This window comes from Brassica napus, chromosome A4 (genome assembly GCF_020379485.1).
Source record: "Brassica napus cultivar Da-Ae chromosome A4, Da-Ae, whole genome shotgun sequence".
In the NCBI taxonomy this organism is placed as follows: Eukaryota; Viridiplantae; Streptophyta; class Magnoliopsida; order Brassicales; family Brassicaceae; genus Brassica; species Brassica napus.
In genome coordinates this window covers 16892819-16914736 of record NC_063437.1, presented here as the reverse complement: position 1 = coordinate 16914736, position 21918 = coordinate 16892819, and the positions used below count along the sequence as shown (strand labels likewise).

At 35.2% G+C, this 21918-nt stretch overlaps 4 protein-coding genes across 10 annotated transcripts; 1 reads left to right on the top strand and 3 right to left on the bottom strand.

Annotated features, from left to right (window-relative positions):
* Positions 1 to 1072: 1072 nt before the first annotated feature.
* Positions 1073 to 10180, bottom strand: LOC106447002 (acetolactate synthase small subunit 2, chloroplastic). 2 transcript variants are annotated; one of them, XM_048778378.1, is made up of 12 exons: positions 9827 to 10158; positions 9526 to 9739; positions 9374 to 9457; positions 9186 to 9254; positions 8686 to 8769; positions 8396 to 8548; positions 8176 to 8262; positions 7968 to 8072; positions 7762 to 7884; positions 7472 to 7624; positions 7287 to 7352; positions 1073 to 1453 (listed from the first exon to the last, which is right to left on the bottom strand). In XM_048778378.1, exons 1-12 carry the CDS (start codon positions 10060 to 10062, stop codon positions 1364 to 1366), a joined length of 1464 nt encoding a protein of 487 aa, XP_048634335.1. In that variant the 5' UTR covers positions 10063 to 10158; the 3' UTR covers positions 1073 to 1363. The 2 variants fall into 2 exon arrangements, with proteins under 2 accessions (XP_048634335.1, XP_013744293.2); XM_013888839.3 differs by lacking the exon at positions 1073 to 1453 and adding an exon at positions 6787 to 7083 and having other exon boundaries at positions 9827 to 10180.
* Positions 2865 to 5745, bottom strand: LOC106447094 (receptor-like protein 41). The gene has a single exon (XM_013888949.3). The coding sequence runs from the start codon at positions 5705 to 5707 to the stop codon at positions 3053 to 3055; it is 2655 nt and encodes an 884-aa protein (XP_013744403.2). The 5' UTR covers positions 5708 to 5745; the 3' UTR covers positions 2865 to 3052.
* Positions 10181 to 10975: 795 nt separating the features above from the next.
* Positions 10976 to 15027, top strand: LOC106447004 (integrin-linked protein kinase 1). 6 transcript variants are annotated; one of them, XM_048778383.1, is made up of 12 exons: positions 10976 to 11628; positions 11720 to 11794; positions 12635 to 12739; positions 12826 to 12911; positions 13195 to 13231; positions 13417 to 13496; positions 13585 to 13647; positions 13741 to 13862; positions 13952 to 14037; positions 14274 to 14395; positions 14519 to 14650; positions 14767 to 15027. In XM_048778383.1, the coding sequence occupies exons 1-12, from the start codon at positions 11209 to 11211 to the stop codon at positions 14771 to 14773; spliced, it is 1335 nt and encodes a 444-aa protein (XP_048634340.1). In that variant the 5' UTR covers positions 10976 to 11208; the 3' UTR covers positions 14774 to 15027. The 6 variants fall into 6 exon arrangements, with proteins under 6 accessions (XP_048634340.1, XP_013744297.2, XP_048634339.1 ...); XM_013888843.3 differs by having other exon boundaries at positions 13195 to 13315; XM_048778382.1 differs by having other exon boundaries at positions 12817 to 12911.
* On the bottom strand, positions 14852 to 17303 carry LOC106447006 (UDP-glycosyltransferase 74C1). Its single transcript, XM_013888845.3, has 3 exons — positions 16963 to 17303; positions 16357 to 16717; positions 14852 to 15819 (listed from the first exon to the last, which is right to left on the bottom strand). The coding sequence occupies exons 1-3, from the start codon at positions 17244 to 17246 to the stop codon at positions 15094 to 15096; spliced, it is 1371 nt and encodes a 456-aa protein (XP_013744299.1). The 5' UTR covers positions 17247 to 17303; the 3' UTR covers positions 14852 to 15093.
* Positions 17304 to 21918: the final 4615 nt, after the last annotated feature.

The window sequence follows — 21918 nt, the reverse complement described above, 5'->3', positions numbered from 1 at the left end:
GTGATATTATGTTGACAAGGCTTCGTAGTTGTGGAGTTTAGTTGAGCTTCTTTTTAGGATTAAGTGGTCGTATGGGATTGCCCCAGATCCGTATCCAAAGGTTGTGTTGATCGAATTTGCGGTCCCTCTTGTCGGATTATGAAGTCTCATGTTCTTGGAGTTTGGACGTTACCGTTTGGCGGGCGTAAGCAGCAGCGGTAAGTCGTGGTGTGACGTTAAGAAGTGGATGTTATCGTGTGCGGGTTTGTAGCAGCGACGATATTTCCCTGATCATTGGCCCGTACTTGTTTCTAAAGTCTGTTGAATTATTTTGTTTACTGCTCGTTTGTAGTGATTAGTCGTAAATCTAAGTCACCCCTGTGTGGGTTCTAGTTGCCGCCTTCATGTGGACTCTTGTTTCTGGGGCTTACTCATTATGCCGCCAGTTTGTGTATCACAACTGCTATTTCACTTTGAATGAATTTTATGACGGAAAAAAAAAAAAGATGAGAGTCCAAGTATTCTGGTGAGATTTTTCTGTAGTTATTCTTTTCTCTCATAATTTTTCTGTAGGAATTAAGAAAGAAAAACTCCATAAAACAACATTTTTTAGTTTTTTTTTTTATAAAATAGCACTCAAAAGAAGAAAATAACTAAAAATTTTTTATTAAAGAATAAATATACATTCATATCCTTAGAGTTAATTAATCTAAATTTAGAATTTAAAGTTTAGAGTTCAAAATGGAGTTTAGAAGATTGGGTTTCAAATTAAAAAAAAAAAAATTAAAATTTTCAAAATAAAAAATAGTGATTTGATTTTTTTTTCAGAGCTATTTTGATGACCAAAACTTAACAATGACTATTTGAAAAAATTGCCCACTAAGAAACTATGCTGTTAGATATCATCACAGTATTATTAATCCCAACAACAGTTTATTCTCAAAATAAAGGAACTGAAATGAAGTCACAAAGCTCCATGGGTACTTGCAGACATAGCCAACCTATGTGGTTCTCCAACTTTTTCTGTATCTTTCGTTTGGATTCCTAGAAACCAAAATGTGGTTGCTGATGCTCTTGCAAAAGAGGCTCTTTGTATGGTTGAAGCTTTTATGCCTCTCACCTAACTCTTCGTTTTATAATTAATGAAAGTTGTGTTCAAAAAAAAAAAAATGAAGTCACAAAATTCAAAAATCTGCTAATTATAAAATAAACAAAGTCCCAAACATATCTACACACAATCTCTCTCTGGCTAGACTTTGGGTTGGCTTGCAAAATATTTGATGAAACTTTTATCTTCAAAAATCTTTATGAAACTTTTATCTTCAAAAATCTTTATTGCTGTTCCATTGATACAGGTTTTGTATCCAACTCTGCGATTGACTTGTTAACCTGTTAAGGGAAAAGAGTATCCACGAAGATACTTAGAGTCCACTCCTGATTCACGAGCCAACGCCACACGCCCTGTTCTTGCAACCTGTGATTGATTGATTGCTCATTAGTAAAGATCAACACGATGCATAAGTTATAATACAAGTAACAACAACACTTCTCAAACTGATTCTTGTTCTAAGCACAACCAGAAGTATTTAGAAAAATGGGCCAGGCTTTGGCTTTACCATACTTATTTATTAGCGCTAAGACTTGCAAGTTATAACATAAGAGTAAGAGATGAAAACTAACACAAACTTTGTAGTGCAACCATTTTGTCAAGATCCCCAGTAAGTTAATTCCACAGCAATCAAATTCAGCAATAAATCAAAAAAAAAAACTAAGGGAGAAAATGATTTAAATGGAAAATTACACCTCTAATAGAAATCCAGTTAATGATGAATGCAATTTACCTGCAAAGTAATAGGATGATCGGATACGTCAACAGCTTTTGCCCTGAAAATACTAGCAATGTCCAGGACATCTCTTCTCGCAGCAGCGTTCACAGCAATCTTAATCAGCATCAGTTCCTCTTTCAGCAAATGGCAATCTTATGAGTAAGATCATGGACCTGAGAGCATTCAAACTGTTTAAATATATACTAAAGACAGTTGATTTTTTGTGATCCTACCTCATGCACATCTACGAGTTTATAAAGTTGCTGCACCAATTTGTTGGCTGATTCATCTGTCGCAGGAACAATTTTTTTTTTTTTGTAAAAAGTTGATGCACCAATTTGTTGACTGATTCATCTGTCGCAGGAACAACCGTTGTAATGCCTGAATTTCCCTCTGTTTCAAGATGTCATACAGCCAAGCTCTAAACCAAAAAAAGATCGGTCAGTGTATCAGCAAAAATACTATGTGTGTGTGAAAAGAGAGAGAGAGATAAGGAACATACCTGAATGATGTATTCCCTTCGAGAGAAAACACCAGTTACGAGATAAAGGACTCCTGGAACATCGTTTACAAGCAAAGATAGAGAGTATGTGACCATAGTCCACTCGTCTGAAAGATCAGAAAAAAAGAACTATTATCAATGAAACAAAACAACCTACGGCAGTGTCTTATAAAATCTACATATATCTCATCTAGAAACAAACTCACTTACATCTTCTTCCGTGAGAAGTCGTAAACCATATTATATATATACCACCATCTTCATTCATTGTAATTCGGTGTTAAGCTTCCAGTAAATTTATTATCAGATATCTCAAGGATTCATAGCTCAGGGAACCCTAGAGGACCAAGATGAGATGGAGATAAAAAAGACTAGAGATGTATATACAAATAAGATAAAAAAGACGAGAGATGTCCAAAAAAAAAATTTTATTAGTTGTCTCTATATCCCATTTCAACTTAACTTTTATTAGGTCTCAACAGTTTCTTGGCTTCTTCTTATCGAAGTGTGATTGAATCCCATTTCACCATTTTCCTTGCTTCTTCGGCACTACTCAGTAGAAAAAAACATAAATGCATATGAAAATGAGTACAAAACATACACCATTTTTACTTCATAAAACGAAATGAAACAGAACAAAGCATCAGATATACAACAAACATAAAGAGATGCTTCCATACAAGAGGAATCACATCAACCAATTTGACATACACATTGAAGGATTATACTCAAATTGAAAACAATCCTAACGGTTTCTGCTCTTGTTCGGACCAATTATCTTAACGAGCCACTCCGGTTTGTAAGTTGCAATGAGGTGTGCTATTGCAAGTCCAAGCAACACTCCAGGTCCATATCCTATTGCCACACCTTTCCAGTTCAACACTTCTTCATCATCATCATCTTCTTCCTTAGGCTGTTGTGTCGGTGGTGCATCAGTCCCAAAGCAAGTTTCCTGGAGAGGAAGACCACAAAGCCCTGCATTCCCTTCGAACGAAGATTTAGCTTGCCCGGTAATTTGTGTTCCTTGTGGTATTTCTCCTTTGAGTTGGTTGTGAGACACATTTATATACGCCAAAAACGAGAGGCTTCCAAGTCCACTAGGAATAGTCCCTGAGAGTTGGTTGCTTGATAAGTCTAGTGACTCGAGCTTTCGCAGATTGGAGAAAGACAGAGGAATATGGCCTGTGAAGGCGTTGTTTGATAAGTTGAGTGCAATCAATGCTTTCAAGAGACCAATTGATTCAGGAATCTCTCCTTCAATTCTATTCCCAGAAAAATCAATGGTAGCGTAGGAAGTAAGAACCATCTTTTGCTCCATGGATAGACCTTTGTATTGCAAATCTATGGTATCTACAAATGTAAGGTACAATCTTCCAGACCTAAATTGTCCGTATAGCATATATAGACCACCATCTTCATTCATTGTAATTGACGATGCTTTCCAGTGCACAAAGTATCTTGGTGGCAAGCTTCCAGTAAAATTATTATCAGCTATTTCAAATATACGCAGCTCTGGAAACCCGAGAGGACCTTGATCAGGAGGAGATATAGATCCATAAAATTTGTTTGAACTGAGGACAAGGACTTGCAAATTGGGTAAAGCCTTGAGCCAGAAAGGAAACTTGTCTTCAATCATGTTGTGGTCAACAACTAGAAACTCTAGAGATGAGCAGTTTTGAAGAGATCTTGGAAGTCTCCCAGTTAGTAGATTGTGTCCAACGTCAAGTGTCTTTAGAGAAGCACCAATATAAAAGGCGTCAGGAATACTTCCTTCAAAGTTGTTCTTCCGGAGATTCAAAATTGTCAAGTTACTCAAGCATTGAGGAATTGGACCCGTGAGGTTGTTGTAAGGTAGCCACAGATGCGTGAGAGATCTACAATTGCAGATTGAAAGAGGCACGCTCCCTGTGAATCTATTGTAGCGTACATCCAACATGTTGATTGACAGTGGCAGAATAGGAATTGCTCCTTCAAAATAGTTATTGTCCAGATATAAAATCTTCAATGATGAATTTACCAATACCTCCTCCACTGGACCTTCGAAACCATTAATCAAATTATATGAAACAACCACGGTGTCTAGACGAGGAAGGTTCCATAACCACTCGGGGACTTTCCCTTTGATTCTGTTGTTGGAGAAATCAATAAACTCCAACTTCTCAAGGTTCTTTAAGATATTTGGGAACTCGTTCATGCCGCAGTCTGATAACTGCAAATACTCCAAGTTTGCTGGGATGTCTAAATTTGTATCTAGACTGGCTGGAGATAAACTATTACCGGAAAGATCGAGGTAGGACAGAGACTTTAGTGCGGAGAAGAGTCTTAAGTCAACTGGGGAGCTTGTGTTTAGGAAAGAAAGGCCTACATTTGTGAGGTTTCTGAGCTTTAAGATAGGCTCTATGATTTGTCCTTCAAAATGGTTATTCCCAAGGAACAGGTAGTTGAGCCTAGATGGGGCAGAAGAGTTAGGAATTATAAAAGATCCGGTAAGATGGTTTCCACTTAGAACAAGATCTGACAAGAAAGGCATATTGAATAGAGAAGATGGAATGGTTCCAGAAAAGTGATTGTCACTGAAATATGCAATTGAGAGATTGGTTAGGTTACCTACAAGTGGTAAACTACCAGTGAGCTGGTTATTGTAAAGGTACAATTGGGTTAACAAGGTTAGGTTACTTATTGTTGGAGGAACTTGCCCAAAAAAGTCATTAAAGGCAAGAGCCAAGACCTCTAGCCTGTTGAGGTTTCCAATTTCAGAAGGGATTGATGAACTGAAGTTGTTGTAACCTAGACCAAGGTAACGGAGGTGGTGCAACTCAAACAAGCTAGTACTGTTGGGATTCAGAGTTCCAGAGAAATGATTATAATTAAGGTTTAAAAACGAGAGCTTTTTTAGATTCTGTACAAGTGGGATACTACCGGTAAGCTCATTTTGGGAAAGGTATAAAACGGAAAGAAGGCTTAGGTTATTAAATGAGGAAGGAACTTGGCCGACGAAGCCATTACTGGAAAGGGATAAGAACTCTAACCTGTTGAGATTGCCAAATTCAGAAGGAAGTGTAGCTGAGGTGAAGTTGTTTTGACGGAGGACAAGGTAACGAAGATGGTATAACCGGAATAGGCTACTGTTGGACTTAAGTTTTCCACTGAGACAGGCACTAAGTCGTAGCATTGTGAGCGCACCGGTCGAGTTATCGCACCAGATTCCATTAAAGGGATCACTGAGGTTGCAGTGGCTGCTATCAAACTCGTTCATGAACTCAGTGAGAGCTTGTGTCTGATGGGGACCACAAACAACATAACTACTATTATCGAAGTTTAAATCGAAAGAACTTGAAGTGGAGACACAACAGAGCAAGCTTAGCAAGAGAAAATGCAAACGCACACGGGATTCAGACATGGTGTTTATGAAAACTTTTGAAGAGAATTATTTTGGTGTACGAAAAGTGAGAGAGAAGGTTGGTGGTATAAATAAAGATATGTCACCACACACAACTTGACTTGGAAAAAGATAGAGAGCTACGTGAAAGTCTTTTTATATTTTTGATTGGAGAACTTAATGGCGCTAAAGTTAGTTGATTTTTCAAACGTATAACTTGGGAAGACATCAGAAGACCCTACATGCGTCGCCCAAGGCCGATTGGTTCAAACGCAGCGATTGTGGTTGCGAATGTGAGAGTTTGCAGATGCAGATAGTTACGATTTTAAGTGTTACTAAACGTTTTGTATGACTCGTACAACGTTTGAAAATCGTTGCATTTGCGACTGGTTGATTATAAGATATTGCAGCGTTTTATTTGCCCAACCCTGATTTGTGGCATTTGTTCTGCTTCTGTGAAGATGTTTTGTGTTTTTCGTTGCATATTAAAGATATTATATATTTTTACTTTTTTACTTATTACATCTCTTGTGTTTCATTAGTATCCACAAAACTGTTAATGTTTTTAAAAAAATACATAATTTAATACTGTAAGCAATTCGAATTTCTTACTAGAAAATAAGTATGGACATATTATCAGTCCAAAACATTTACGAAGTCAGTCCATCTGTGATCTTAAGTCATTTAAGCATCATTATTAATGGATCCTTTTCAAATGAGTTTCTGAACTTTAATACATATATTGAATATTGATATATATGTATAAATATATTATACTTTATACTTTTAAGTATATCTATTATACTTTAAAGTATATTGGTATATACATTATACTTTAAAGTATATTGGTATGTGTTTAAAGTAATATATATACTATAAAGTATATATATTATACTTTAAAGTATATTGGTATGTGTTTTTAAAGTATATATATTATTATACTTTTCTTCTCTCATAATTATTTTCTGTAAGAAACTATGCTGTTAGATATCATCACAGGAATATATATGGGGTAGGAAAGGATAGGAGATTGGGAAAAAAGGACGACGAGCCAATATTAGTCCCAACAACAGTTTATTCTCAAAATAAAGGAACTGAAATGAAGTCACAAAATTCAAAAATCTACTAATTATAAAATAAACAAAGTCCCAAACATATCTACACACAGTCTCTCTCTCTCTGGCAAGACTTTGGGTTGGCTCGCAAAATATTTAATGAAACTATTTTTTGGTAAAACTTTTAATTTCAAAAGTATTTTTTGATGTTCCATGGATACATGTTTTGTATCCTACTCTGAGATTGGGTTGTTAACCTGTTAAGGGAAAAGAGTATCCACGAAGATACTTAGAGTCCACTCCTGATTCACGAGCCAATGCCACGCGCCCAGTTCTTGCAACCTACGATTGATTCATTGCAAATTAGTAGACATCAACACGATGCATACGTTATACAAGTAACCTACGTTTCTCAAACTGATTTGTGTTCTAAGCACAACAAGACATTAGAAAATGAATCAGGCTTTGGTTTTTGTTTTACCAGACTTATTTATTAGCACTAAGACATTGCAAGTTATAACATAGAGTAAGAGATGAAAACTAACTTCGCATATACCGTAGGGCTCCAACAACCTTTGCAGTGCAACCATCTTGTCAAGATCCCCAGTAAGCTAATTCCACAGCAAACAAATTTCAGCAACAAATACCAAAAAAAACAAAGGGAGAAAAGGATTTAAATGGAAAATTACACCTCGAATAGAAATTTAAGTTTATGATGAATGCAATTTACCTGCAAAGTAATAGTATGATCAGATACGTCAACAGCTTTAGCCCTGAAAATACTAGCAATGTCCAGGACATCTCTTCTCGCAGCAGCGTTCACAGCAATCTTAATCAGCATCAGTTCTCTTTCAGCAAATGGCATATGAGTAAGATCATGGACCTGCGGAAAACCCCCCACAAGATTAATAACTGCTTGGAAAGATATTGATACAGTTTACAAATAGCAAAAGGTAAAAGAGCAAAGGGTAGAGACATCAAGAGCATTCAAACTGTTATATATATAAACTATCATCCTACCTCATGCACATCTACGAGTTTGTAAAGTTGCTGCACCAATTTGCTGACTGATTCATCTGTCGCAGGAACAACTGTTGTAATGCGTGAAATTCCCTCTGTTTCAGCATGTCCTACAGCCAGGCTCTAAACCAAAAAAAAAAGATCGGTCAGTGTATCAGCAAAAACACTGTGTGTGTGAAAGAGAGAGAGAGATAAGGACACAATGCCTGAATGTTGTATCCCCTTCGAGAGAAAACACCAGTTACGAGATTAAGGACTCCTGGAACATCGTTTACAAGCAAAGATAGAGTATGTGACCGTAGTCCACTCGTCTGAAACATCAGAAAAAAATGAACTATTATCAATCAAACAAAACAACCTACGTCAGTATCTAAAAAATCTACATATATCTAATCTAGCAACAAGCTCACTTACATCTTCTTCGGTGAGAAGTCCCCAGTGGGCGTCAAGAACACGATGTACCATTAGGTCAGAAGCTTGCTCAACGGGATAAACATCTCCCTACATTTAAAAGCAAACAAAACTTTTAACATTGGGTGGGTGAATAGCAAACTTGTGAAAGATATTTAATTTAGCAAGGGGTAGAAAAACAAAAGGGTATTGATTTCTTTTAAGAGAAGAGAAGCACACACACCCCTGTTGTTTTTTCAGTTGGAGGAATCACAGCTCCCTTTTTGCTACCTCTAAGAACACTAGCAGGTGCTTGCTCCTTGAGATCTGGATAGGACGCTGCTGAAAATCGCCAAAATGGAGCAGTAGCACCCATCTTTTCCCTTCTCAGTGCTATCTGTTAATTAAAATCATCATCCCATATTCCCTAAATCAGTGAAAGTCAACAACATCTATGTGTTTATGTCCACTGAAAGATGCAACTATTACATACATTCATTAGAAAGCACAAACTGGATGATAACAATCCACTACCTTTCCTGTCCTGACAATCTCTCTGATCTGAAACTTTCTCAAATTCCTTTCTACAGCAATCATTTTCCCAGGATCTCCAGTTACCTGCAAGATAGCGTACAAAATGAATAATAAAGACTAAAATATGTAAATTAGAGAAACCCATTTTGTTTATCACATTTTCTCATAGTAAGGTAAAAAGAGCAATATGTGTATGATATTTGATCGTCCAACTATCATAAACAGCATTGAGAATATATTTACATAGTATGGTCGAGTGAAGCAACTTGTTCAAGAACTTTCTAGTTATATTAAGTTAGTGGGTAGTCAAATATATTTAAGGAGGTACACAATACACAAACATAAATTGAATCCTTGTCCCAAAACGAAGCTAGCATGTGGATCATCATCAGTCCAACCAGTCAACCACACTCGATAGAAATGTTCAAATGATAAACTAGGCAATAGTGTGAAAAACAAAACACTGAGAACAGGACAAAATCATAAGCAGACAGACGTACCTCAATAGTCAATGCATGTTCCGCAATATCTACAATTCTGGCTCGGAATGTATCAACTAGCCACATGATCTGTAAATCCATTCAACAGAAGAAGCAGGTAAATAAATGAAAAAGAAACTAAACTCCACCTCTAAGCTGAATCAAAGATTCAAAATCAACCACCTGAGTAGGCAAGGAAGGAAGAGTACCTGTGCCCTGGATTCTGGATGTGCATTCACTTTTACAAGCATTAACTCACGCTCCACTTGCGGCTCACTCGAGATATCTTCAACCTAATTATCAACTCAAAAGTCAATAAGAGATACTATAGATAAACTGTGATGTAGAAGAAAGCTACAACCTTGAGAACATTAACGAGCTTCTGAAGCTGCTCAATGACCTGCTGAAGCACCCTTTCAGTGCCAGAGACAACAATGGTGAACAAAGCCTTGTCTCTGTTGAGACCAACAGCAAGACTCTCGATATTGTATCCTCTCCTCGCAAAGACTCCTGCAATCCTATTTATCATCCCGCTTTCGTCTCCAACAAACACCGAAATGGTATGCTTCTTCACCCTGCTCCAATGTTACAATCATATCCAATGATCATGAAACACATAAAGATACAAACTTTACAATTTAAAACATTGTTGTTCACTCTACTTTGATTCTGGAGTTGTCAACGGAGCATCCGAGACCATCTTGTCTACGCTTCTGATGATTCTCTCTGTTCTCTTTCCTGTTTCGTTGTCACGGTTCGGAGATTTATTACCGGAGAGGTGAGAAGTCTTGGCCGGGAAGGATACACGAGTCAAGGGTATGAGAGAGGGGGAAGAATCGGAAGAAGCAGATCTCAAGCTGCGAAGGGAAGGGGGAGAGCTTGTAGAAATGGCTGCCATTGAAGAGACGAAATCGAAAGTTTGATGTTTTGAGGATTGAAGAAGGAATGATGACAGGCAGGTGAAAGTACGGAGACCACTCTCAAATGTGATAAGAGGTGGTTTTGAGCATTAGATCTTGTCATTTGGTTTATGGTTTAGTACCGGTTCCGGTTTCTGGGATTTTAAGTTTTGGTTATAGAAAACTATAAGAACGGTTAGAATATTTGTTAAATTCAGTTTAATTTCGGTTTGATTTTCGAATTTTAGTTTGGTTCTAATAAAAATATTGGATATTGGTTCATTTTGATCCCGATTCGATTTAATTTTTAAAATAATTTTAAACTAAAATAATTTTTGAAACAAAAATAATCTATGATTTAGATTGTCAGATTAAAATATTGGATAACTAAAATAATTTAATATAATTAAGATAAAGATTAGGTTGTTTCGGTTATTTTCAATATTTTTTTATAATGTTAAATATTTTTCTATGTGAAATTCTAGATTATGTATTTTTTGAAATTTTATTTCAAATGTTTGGATGTCTATTTGGTTTTCTGTCAATTTTAGTTTTTCGAAACTAAGAAAATAAGAACCATTAGTTGCGAATTTCGTTACGGTTCTTTTGATTTGGTTCGGTTCTTTGGGATTCAGATAAAACATCTGGTCTGTCCAAAAGTGGGGTCATACATTAAGTCTGTCCAAATGTGGGTCATACATACATAAACGTTAAAATGGCTTAAAAGAAAGCTCAAAAGGCCTCGACTGGATCATGCCGACACGTGAGCCTTATTCACTAGTATCTCTCAATTAAAAGGGTCTAAAGTTCCATCATTACAAGAAGTTTAGGGGTAATTTCATAATTTGAAAATTAAAATAATTATAGCAACCGAAATAAGTGGACAGCGATCAACAACAGTCCAAGTTTACGCGGGAGAGTTGCCAAACAATGATTGGAAGCAAAAGGTCAAAACCAAAGTCATAACATAACCTCCCCCAATAACATCACAATTAATCTTAATTAATTAACTAATCTCCCTCGATAATCCAACGCGCTTCCTCCGGATCTCACATAATCCTCACAGCTCAAACCAAACCAAAAAAAAAAATGTGATTCGATTTTTTTCCTTTTCCCCTCAGAAGAAAAGACGAAACCGGAATAAGATGGCGAACATCGCCCGACAATTCTCATCCGCCTCCCTTCGCCGCACGCTCAGCCGCCAGTTCACGCGCCAGTCGTCCCACGATCCTCGCCGCAACAACATGCGGTTCAGCTTCGGGAGACAATCCTCCCTCGATCCGATTCGCCGGAGCAGTACTCCTGAAGAAGGCTCCAACCGTCCTCCTCATCAGCTCGCCGTCCCCGATAACCTCGACGCCACTATGCAGCTCCTCTTCGTCGCATGCGGAGGAGACGTCGAAGGTGTTCGGGATCTGCTCGACGAAGGTATTGATGTTAATAGCATCGATCTTGATGGTCGTACGGCTCTTCACATCGCTGCGTGTGAAGGTCACGTTGAGGTTGTGAAGCTTTTGCTGACGAGGAAGGCTAACATTGATGCGCGTGATCGTTGGGGAAGCACGGTAATGTGGAAGTTTGACCTAATATTTATTTTTTATTTTTTTTTCGTGTGGTTTTGATCTGAAGTTTTTGGGGTGGGTGTTGTGTGGATAGGCAGCTGCTGATGCTAAGTACTATGGGAACATGGACGTTTACAACATTTTGAAAGCCCGTGGCGCCAAAGTTCCGGTATGCTTCTTGTTTCATTGATCGAGCTCTGTTCTCTAAGAGTCTGTCATGGGCAATAAAATGATGAAATATTTGTATTAACCCCAAAATTTAAATGGCTAATATGTGTAAAATCATTTTGCCTCTAAATTGTTTAAATATACACTACAAGAAAACAGGCGGATACTGACGGACAAAATCGTCAGAAGTTCGTCGGAATAGAGACAATTTGACGAATTTCTGACAAAAGTGATCGTCGGTATTATTTCGTTGGAAAATGGTCGTCGGTATCATTTCGTCGGAAAACAGGGGCACACTCTTTCGTCGGAAAGTCGTCGGTATATTACGACGAAATAGTATTTTTTGTTTTTGTCGGAATGCCGTCGGAAAATCGTCAAATTTGTCCGACGACTTTTTTGACGTCCGTCGGAATATAGCGTATTTTCTCGTAGTGATATAATACTAATCATTTAGGGGTATATTCAACATAACATTTGAGACAATTAGAAAATATTTGAATTTTAATATAAGTTTTAGATGATTTTAGGTGAATTGTGAAAGTTACATTGACTGTGACAAAAAAAAAAGTGAAAGTTACATTGCTTTCTAAAATTCTATCTAAAACCATATGATTTGGATTTTGATATTTTTTTTAACTATCAACTCTACCAAAAGACCTTTAAAATCACCACAAATCTTCTAAAATCTACTATCTAAAATATTTTAATAACAGTAGATGTTAAAGTACATTTTAAAATCACAAATTCGGTAACACTTAATTTTTAATAATTTTATATTTAAATAATTACGTATTTTATATGTCGCAATGCGTTAGTTACTTTTCTTTCTTCTTGGTTTTAGAAAACTAAAAGGACACCGATGGTTGTGGCGAATCCTCGTGAAGTTCCTGAATACGAGTTGAATCCACAAGAACTTCAGGTTCGGAAAGCTGATGGTATCTCAAAGGTAAGAGCTCTTTTTGCTTCACTTTCCCGTGGATGATGTTTTAGTTTTCCAGTTAATATGTTTTAACAAAATACTAGTCTTGCCAGGGAATATATCAAGTGGCTAAGTGGAATGGGACTAAGGTATCTGTAAAGATACTAGATAAGGATCTCTACAAGGATAGTGAAACCATGTACGTTTTACTCTTCTCTTAGATTTGAGTATAATATAGTCTAATTTAACACATAGGTCCAAGAGTGATTTTAATATATTGATCGTTGAAAGCATTTTTATGCTCTTTGTGATGCTGATATGTGTGAGCTCGAAAATATTAGAATCATAGTTCATGTAGTCTTTGGAATTGCGCATTTTTGGTTTGATTTCTTACAATTTATCTTCATTTCCTCTGTTTTGATCTCTGTTTATTTTTTTGATGTATTACCTTTGTTCTGAAATTGTATATTACTTACCTACAGAGAGGCCTTCAAACACGAACTTACTTTATTAGAAAAGGTTCGTCATCCTAATGTTGTGCAATTTGTTGGAGCTGTTACTCAAAACGTCCCCATGATGATTGTGTCTGAGTATCATCCTAAAGTAAGCTTCTCCTCTTTTGTACACCTTACAAGATTTGTCCCTCATTAAGCATTTTTTGGATTCCAGGTAATAATTTCTTTTGACTTGGGGGTAACTTGCAGGGTGACCTTGGGAGCTATCTTCAAAAGAAAGGACGACTTTCTCCATCCAAAGTTCTAAGATTTGCCCGCGATATAGCCAGGCATGTGCCCTTTTTTTAATTGCAAGATTGTATTCAAGTTTACATTGGTTTTACATGTCTTCTGAACAAATCATTTGGTTATTCTCAGGGGAATGAATTATCTTCACGAGTGTAAGCCAGAACTAGTAATCCACTGTGATCTAAAACCCAAGTAAGATAAACTAAATAAAGAAGAATCTCTATCTGAAATATTTAGAGAAGATACTTTGTTAACTAATTTTTGCAACTTCTTGTAAGGTGCCAGAAATATTATGCTCGATAATGGAAAACATTTGAAGGTGGCGGGATTTGGATCTATAAGTTTTTCAAAGCTATCATCTGATAAATCAAGACTCCTCAATCACGGGGCACATATAGATCTTTCAAGTAAGTTCCCTTATGTGCATGTGAGAAACTGTTTCCATTTTTTGATATACCATTAAGGATGATTGATTTCATGATCCAATTGTTTGCAGACTACTGTGTGGCGCCTGAGATTTACAAAGATGAAATATTTGACAGAAGTGTGGATTCATATTCTTTTGGTGTCGTATTATATGAGGTGGGTACCTTATGATTACCATTAAGGTCAAGTATTCGTGATAATACTGCTCCTCTAGATCTCTTGATTGATGCATCTGGTCTAGGTTTCCTTTAGATGGTCTCCAAAGCACTCCACTCTGTTTCTCAACCACTCTAGTTGATATGTTTTCTTCTGGCATTGAGGCCACCAATAAGCTTCTCTAACAAAATTTCATTCGACGATCTTTGATTAAGTTAATATTAAAAATTCTACAGATGATTGAAGGACAACCTTTCCATCCTAAACCCCCAGAGGAGGCAGTGAAGCTAATGTGTTTGGAAGGAAGAAGACCTTCGTTTAAATCCAAGTCTAAAAATTGTCCCCAAGAAATGAGAGAGTAAATGCACTTCTCTATCTTTTTTTATCAACTTTGTTGGTGTACAGTAGCCATCATTTGCTTGGGCTTGATCCTAATAACCAATCTCTTTCAACGTATTGTTTCAATTTTTATAATAAACAGATTGATTGAAGAGTGCTGGGATGCGGAAGCTGTTGTTAGACCGACATTTTCTGAGATCATAGTTCGATTGGATAGGATCTTTTTACACTGCTCAAAACAAGGGTGGTGGAAAGATACATTCAAGTTTCCTTGGTAAAAAAGTTCTTTCTCTTGACAACTCTTTATCATTTATATTTTAGAATTCAAGAGCCAAACTCTCACATTATTCCTTAAGTCTATTTCTAAAAACCAAATGGATGATTTCTCAGGAAATAGTAGAGAGAAGCGGGAGAGGTTTAACTCAGAAACTCAAAGAACTCAGCAATTCAAGTGCAATAAAAACGGTACAAAGAATACAAAAAGAAACGGCGTGCCCTCTCCCATTTGTCTATGTCTTGTTGTGTAAGAAAATGTATTACATCGGAAAGTACTTCATTGAGCTATATATAGACTTCTCTAATGCACAGAACTGAGCATTACGAAAATTACAATGTATCATATTCATACAAGTAGCACGAAATCTTTTCATTCTTGTTGTCTCAAAGTCGAAGGTCTTTTTTTAACTACGCATAATTCATATGCCAAGAGTCTGATCCTCAAGTCCAAAGAGCAACAAACTCATCAATGTTCTTGTCGGAAGTACCTCCTTCAGAGATAGCCTCACGAGCCAACACCTTTAACTTCTCAACATTCTTCCTCATCTCTTTCCCTTTCTCTCCATCCATAACCTCAACAACGCATCTCGCAATCTCTTCCTTACTCACAAACCCTTCTTCATCAGCCTTCACTCTAACCCCAATCTTCCACACATCTTCTATAAACTTTGCGTTCGTTGGCTGATCTGTCCACTGAGGCATCCCCACCAATGGAACCCCTAAGCATAACGCCTCCAAAGTCGAGTTCCATCCACAGTGCGTCACGAAACATCCAGTTGAGTCATGTGATAAAACCTCTAGCTGAGGAACCCACTTAGCCACCAATCCATAATCTTTCTCCAAAGCTTCTTCAACAAAACCAGACGGCAACTTGCTTCTCTCCGAATCTCGGACAGACCACAAGAAGCTGTATCCGGTTTGTTTAATGGCCGCTGCGGTTTCCTTCATCTGCTTATCACTCAAAGCCGCCAGTGTCCCAAACGCCACGTAAACCACCGACTTCGCTGGTTTACTCGCTAGCCACCTTAAGACAGACTCATCCGGCTCAGTCTTGAAATCTCCAAGGTCGTAATCTTTGTCTTCTAGCAACCGGTTATCCAAGAACTTGGAGGGAACCATCGGTCCAATGTTCTTCACCGGCCACTGATCACTCATCCATTTTACCACCTAGATAACACGTTCCACAAATAGTATTAATGAAACTACCCTTCTCAAAAACCAGAGCCGGTCCTAAACATAATAAAATGAAACATTCTCTATTGGTCCCAAAATATTAGTGGTTAATATGTATATATCATTTGGTTCTAAAATTGATTAAACTAAATATATGTATTTGTTGGGAACAAACGTGAAGAAAACAAAGAAATTTAGTAAAGCAAAAAAAATTGAATTAAATATCCGTTTAAAGTTTGTATATTAATTATGTGAATTATTAATTTTCAATATTTTATACCCGTATTTATAGTAGTCTCAAAACTCAATTTTTTTTTCTTTTAGAAAAGCATTATTATCCCTGTAAAAATATCTTTCCTAATCATAAAACGCATATTATACCCTCTAGATAACAGATCTATCTTCATCTGGTCCAACCTGGTGCACAAAAATCTAAGACACTTCTAAAATTAACATTGATCATACAATAATTGTTTCTCCCATGAATATCAGGCTATTAAAAACATGAAACCAAAACACTTAGATGTTCACCTTAGGTTCTAGCTGATCAAAAGTGTTGCAAAGAATCAAATCAGCTCGCCGCAGGTTAGAGAACTGGCTAACCACAAGTTCGAATAGTAGAGGGTAAGACCCCTTCTCGCGTGCGAAAGAAGGAAGATCATTTTGGCTTAACAATGGGAAGGCCGGAAACGATGCAAGCGTTGGGTTCTCGTGTCTATCATCGGGGACGTCGTAGGTGCCTTCGTTGATGTGGTAGTAAACAAGACTAGCCAGCCATGGTTGAGTGGAATAGGCTACTACGTATAGACCCAACTCCTTGGCTACGTCCAGTGCAAAGGGCATGAAGGGATCATAGATCAGAGCTTTTGGAGGGTTGCTCGTTAACTTATCCCTGCACAAATACATATATGATGTATACATGAGCATGACACTGATGCTAAATAATAATTTCATATCATATTCATAAAAACGCGCGTTGGCTAATTCTTTAGCTTATTAAATAAAAAGCTATATTCTTATGGCTTTTAGATCCTTTTTTTTTTCTTATTCTTTAAACTTCTTTAGCTTTCCACTTTTTTTTTTGTCTTAAAACAAACTTTACATGTCAAGCTGGAAAATTCGCTCAAAAACTTATACCTAGAGATGAAATCCGTGAGGCTGCGAGTAGTAGAGCTAATGAAACGTTGAGGTTCGTTGAACTTGGTTTGAGGGTGTTCGTGTGACAGGAAACCGTCGTGGATTGTGTGGACGGTGATGGAATAGACGTCGGAAGTGTAAGGTTCACGGTGGTTATTGGAGGCGATTACGAGTGTTACGGTGAGTCCCTTTTTGGATAACCGTTTAGAGAGTTGGATCATTGGGTTGATGTGCCCTTGAAATGGATAAGGAAACACCAGCACATGACCGCTTGCTTCACTCATTTTTGGATGGTTTCGTTAAGAGCCAAATAAACAATAAGTGGGTGATATGGTCTAATTCAAGTAGGCATCCTATATATATATATATAATTTATTTACATTGTTGGGGAGTTTTGTTATATACTCCCTCCGTTTCAATTTAAGTATTGTTGTAGAGTAAAAATTTTGTTTAAAATTAAGTGTCGTTTTATAATTTCAATACAAAATTTATTGACTTTATATTATATTATAATCTATTTTTCTATTGGTTAAAATATGGCTAGGTGTATTGGTAATGATGTTTTTATTTTAGAAATATGTAAAATTAAATGTTTTCTTAATTTGTGTGTCCAATTCTAAAAAGACAATTAAAACGAAACGGATGGATTAATATACATTTAGACTGGAGTAGTATGTTAGATAAATAGTAGAATGACTTACTAATTAAATTTTACTAAATGAATTAAATGACAGTTTTGAATATGCTAAAACCAATTTAAGTATGTGACTACATATTATTTTGTAATTTATATTTTAATACATCTAATGGATGTGTAGCAATATTACTCCAAAACGTAAAAATTTGAGTTTTGTGGAAATATAATTATGTGTGGAATAGGGAGAAGATGAAGCCATGAAGGTCAACTGATATATCGTAAGCATGGTATTAAGCGACTTCAACGAAGTAGTCGGACCAGTTATTAAAAGCAAAAATAAAATAAACTAACTTTTAAAATCTGTAAAAAAAGGTTAAGAGGTTGATTGTTTAAGATTTTAAAGTAATTTTTAGTTTTTGTTTTTGAAAAAATCATTTTTTAGACAATTGAGTTTTTACATAAATAGATTCGCTGTAATCTAGTAAAAGTTTTTCTTTAATAATATAATACAAAAGTAAGTTCTATAAAGAACAATTTTAAAACTTGTAAATAAAATAAAATTAGTTATTTAAAATTATTTTTATGTAAGGTTTATATTTTTTTTATAATCTACTTTTTCTTAAAAAAAAAACAAATCAAAATTCTCTTGGTTTTTCCCTACGACCAAAAAATAATTTTTTTTCAAAAAAAATTTCAATAATTTTAGACATATAAGTTATAGAAAATTAATTAACTTTTTAAGTCTATATATTGTAAATTTGTTACACTTTAATTTAATTTTGTGTTTACAAAATTTAGCTATTACCTTTATATACAATAGTTTAATAAAATATAAAAATATACTCACATATAAAAATTATGTCTACACATAGAATTAATTTTTATTTTAAAATGGATTTATGACATAAATATACATAGAATTAATTTTTATTTTAAAATGGATTTATGACATAAATATATGTATTATCAAATTTTTGTATCTATGTAGGAATTACGATAGTTTTATTTTGCATTTATATTTTTTAAATTTTATTAAACAATTTATATGTCTTTTGATGACAGTATTATTATGATGGGGTATTTTAAAATAAACATTTGACTAATATTTTTATTTTATTAATTTTAAAAGGAAAACCCAAAGGTAAAACCAACATCTAAAACAGCCAATCATGTTTTTCTAAAAACCAAAATCTACTGCAAAAGCAAAAATCAAAACTAAAAACCAAAATCTATAAATCAAAATCTAAAAACGAGAAACCAAAATCTAAAAACTAGTAAAACAATCATTGCCTAAATTAAAAGAAATGAACTTGTACCCATGAAATCGGTGATGCTACGAGTGGTAGAGACGGTGAAACGTAGAGGATCTTTAATCTTGGTGAGAGGGTGTTCGTATGAAAGGAACCGTCGTGGATGGTGTGGACGGTGATGGAGTAGTCATCGGAGGTGTAAGGTTCACGGTGGGTTGGAGGCAATGAGGAGTGAGACGGTGAGTCCCTTTTTGGATAAGCGTTTGGAGAGTTGCATCATTGGATTAATGTGTCCTTGTAATGGATATGGGAAAACATTAAGTGGCCGTTTGCTTCACCCATTTTTTCTAAGTTTTTTATTTGTCAAGAGACGCCGAAAACAAGAAGTGGTTCGCTGCTGCTAGTGCCGTGTTGTTCGTGTGCTCGCTGCTGTTCTCGGAGTTGAGGCAGGCCGTCTATGACCTGTTCCTTGGTCTCCTCTGGCGGTTGCTCTGACTTTTCCATCTCAGTCCTCGCCGCTTTTGATGTTCGTATTGCATCGTTTGTTCATTTGTGGAGGTTTCTTCCTCTCCAGTACGTCGGAGTTGCTCACCGGCTCTCCCACGTTGGCGTAACTTTGGCGTCGCTTTTGGAGCTAGGCTCGGTTCTCGGGTTTAGCGTGAGGCGGCGTTTCTCGATATCCTGTGGGTCATGGGAGGGATGGTTCGTCGAGGGAGCCTCATGTTTGGATATGTCATCCCAGCACCATTGTTGGGTCAGTTGGTTCGCAATGGTGGTCATATCCTTGGTCTAAATTGTAGGATTGGAAGAACAACATCAGAATGTGGCTCTCACTGCACCCGGTTTTTGCTATGGTTTGCATTATTTCTGAAGTCGAACTGCGTAATAATAGTAACAGTTAGAGATCTTGGTGGGACTACCCAGTGGGCGCAGCTAGAGCTTTCTGGTTAAGAGTAGTGGTCGGAGTTCTTGAAGATCAGTCTCCTACTGTCGGTGGTGGTTTGAAGGATTGATTTTCGTCGATTGAGGAGTGCAAAGCTGTCCAGAGATGGTATCAATCATTTGGAGCAGCGTTAGCGGGCAAGCCAATTTCTACTGCAGCGTGGTCTCATATATCATCAAAGATGTCATCTCCATTTGGCAATGCACTCATTTGGTCAAGCTTTAGCCTCTGCTTTGCCTCTTAGTTCTATGAGTTTAAATTGTGTGATTGTTCCTAAGGTCTCTTCATGTTGCTTTCCTTCTTCTCTTTGCCTATGTTGATTAGATTACTTTGCTCTGTTACTAGTGTCTGTGTAAAGTCTGTCAAAAGATCTGAAAATGGTATAAAAATTTAACATTTTTACCAAAAAAAAACAAGAAGTGGTTTGAATTCTTTGTATGTTCTAATTCTACTCTCATTATCTCTTATATATTAATTGAAAAAAACATTACAACATATTTTAATAGCCAATTAGAATCTTTAGAAAAATAAATTGGTACATTTAAATAAATATTATTTTTTTTTATTAAACTAACAATAAAATTGATAAAAAAAATAAAAAAATCAAATTTATTAGTAGTGTGCAAAACAATATTCTTCATTTCTTCCTTAAATAAAAGCTACAAAATTACCTAATATGATTAACATATATATGTCAATTAATGATTATGAATAAATAAAGATTTTATAACAATTTTTGTATCCTCTTTATTTTCTGTTTAATTTTATGTTATTAAAATAAATTACACATTCACATTAAGCATATAATAAAAAATTTAGATTTTTCTTATATGCTATATTTTTAATTTTTTAAAACGACTATAAATTACTAAAAATGATAAAAGTCCCACATTAAAAAATTTGTGATCAATGGTTTAACTTTTTTGTTAAAAGAAGATTTAAATAATCATAAAATCGTATGAATATGAAGTGTCCATTAATAGATATTCATATTAAAAATATATAAATATAAATTAATAGCATTTAAATTAAAATACATAAATATGTTAGTTTCGAAATTTGCACTGAAAAATTATTGTGACCTTAATATTTTAATTTTGATATTTCCATTGAAAAAATCTCACACTGAAAATTTTTAGATTAATGATTTAATTTTTTTGTTACAACAAATATAAAAATATTAATAAAATCATATGAGTAGAAAATCTTAATAATAAATATTTATATTAAAATATACTATATATCGATGTTAATATCATTAAAATTTAATTATATACCATATAAAATAAATAAATGATTGTTTTGATTTATTTACCAAAAACATTATTGTAAATAAATAGGAAGTATTGTTTTGGTTTATGTGTTGACTCTAATTAAATTCTATATATAATATGTAAATGAACAAAAAATAAACAATAATATGTTAATATTATTTTTATACATAATGTTCATCCCGCGCCAGAAGTAAATTTTAACCTACTATACTAGTATTTAGGATTCTTTGTAGTTTTGTCTTGTTATTTAAAATGTAAAAATTTCAGAGTATTTAGGATGCTTTGTAGTTTTATGTTTTTTTTATTAGAAGTAATTCAGTGTTACTACTAAATCTGTTTATTAGTAATGTAAATACCATATTAATATGTGCTTACTATTTATTTATTAAAGTTTAATGATTATAATTAATTATTAATAAAATCGAGGATTAAACTGTAAAATATAATTTTAACAGAAAAAAATTGAAGGCCATCATTGAAAAACCACGTCTTTATCTTTTTATTTTAAAAGTGATCCCTTTCAAAATGAAGGGAATTGTTAGAGATGCCCATAACGGGTGGGCAAAAAAATCGAACCGAACCGAATCAAACCGAACCAACCGAACCGAAACCGAACCAAAGTTTATTTCAAACCATTTGGTTGAAGATTTCTCCAACCCGAATGGTTCAATTTAAACCGAACCGAACCGAGAAACCGATGTGTTTCGTAATTATTTTGAATTAAAAATATTAGTAATACCAATATACTAAAATTCTAATACTATACCACATATTTTCCATTTTTCACTAATTAATATATATTCTTCTAACCTAATATGTATTTATCAAAATATTTGATGTAAAAAAAAAAGA

What these genes read in the sequence shown, in the direction of transcription:
- LOC106447002 (XM_013888839.3), bottom strand. Translation starts at nt 10,062, where the DNA reads ATGGCAGCCATTTCTACAAGCTCTCCCCCTTCCCTTCGCAGCTTGAGA. An exon ending in AGCTCGTTAATGTTCTCAAG is followed by an intron (nt 9,458 to 9,525) that starts GTTGTAGCTTTC and finishes GTTGATAATTAG; the next exon opens with GTTGAAGATATCTCGAGTGA. An exon ending in AGATTGTCAGGACAGGAAAG is followed by an intron (nt 8,549 to 8,685) that starts GTAGTGGATTGT and finishes TTTAATTAACAG; the next exon opens with ATAGCACTGAGAAGGGAAAA.
- LOC106447094 (XM_013888949.3), bottom strand. Translation starts at nt 5,707, where the DNA reads ATGTCTGAATCCCGTGTGCGTTTGCATTTTCTCTTGCTAAGCTTGCTC.
- LOC106447004 (XM_048778379.1), top strand. Translation starts at nt 11,209, where the DNA reads ATGGCGAACATCGCCCGACAATTCTCATCCGCCTCCCTTCGCCGCACG. An exon ending in CACTGTGATCTAAAACCCAA is followed by an intron (nt 13,648 to 13,740) that starts GTAAGATAAACT and finishes GTAAGGTGCCAG; the next exon opens with AAATATTATGCTCGATAATG. An exon ending in GGCACATATAGATCTTTCAA is followed by an intron (nt 13,863 to 13,951) that starts GTAAGTTCCCTT and finishes AATTGTTTGCAG; the next exon opens with ACTACTGTGTGGCGCCTGAG.
- LOC106447006 (XM_013888845.3), bottom strand. Translation starts at nt 17,246, where the DNA reads ATGAGTGAAGCAAGCGGTCATGTGCTGGTGTTTCCTTATCCATTTCAA. An exon ending in CTCACGGATTTCATCTCTAG is followed by an intron (nt 16,718 to 16,962) that starts GTATAAGTTTTT and finishes GTATTTGTGCAG; the next exon opens with GGATAAGTTAACGAGCAACC. An exon ending in TTGATCAGCTAGAACCTAAG is followed by an intron (nt 15,820 to 16,356) that starts GTGAACATCTAA and finishes CGTGTTATCTAG; the next exon opens with GTGGTAAAATGGATGAGTGA.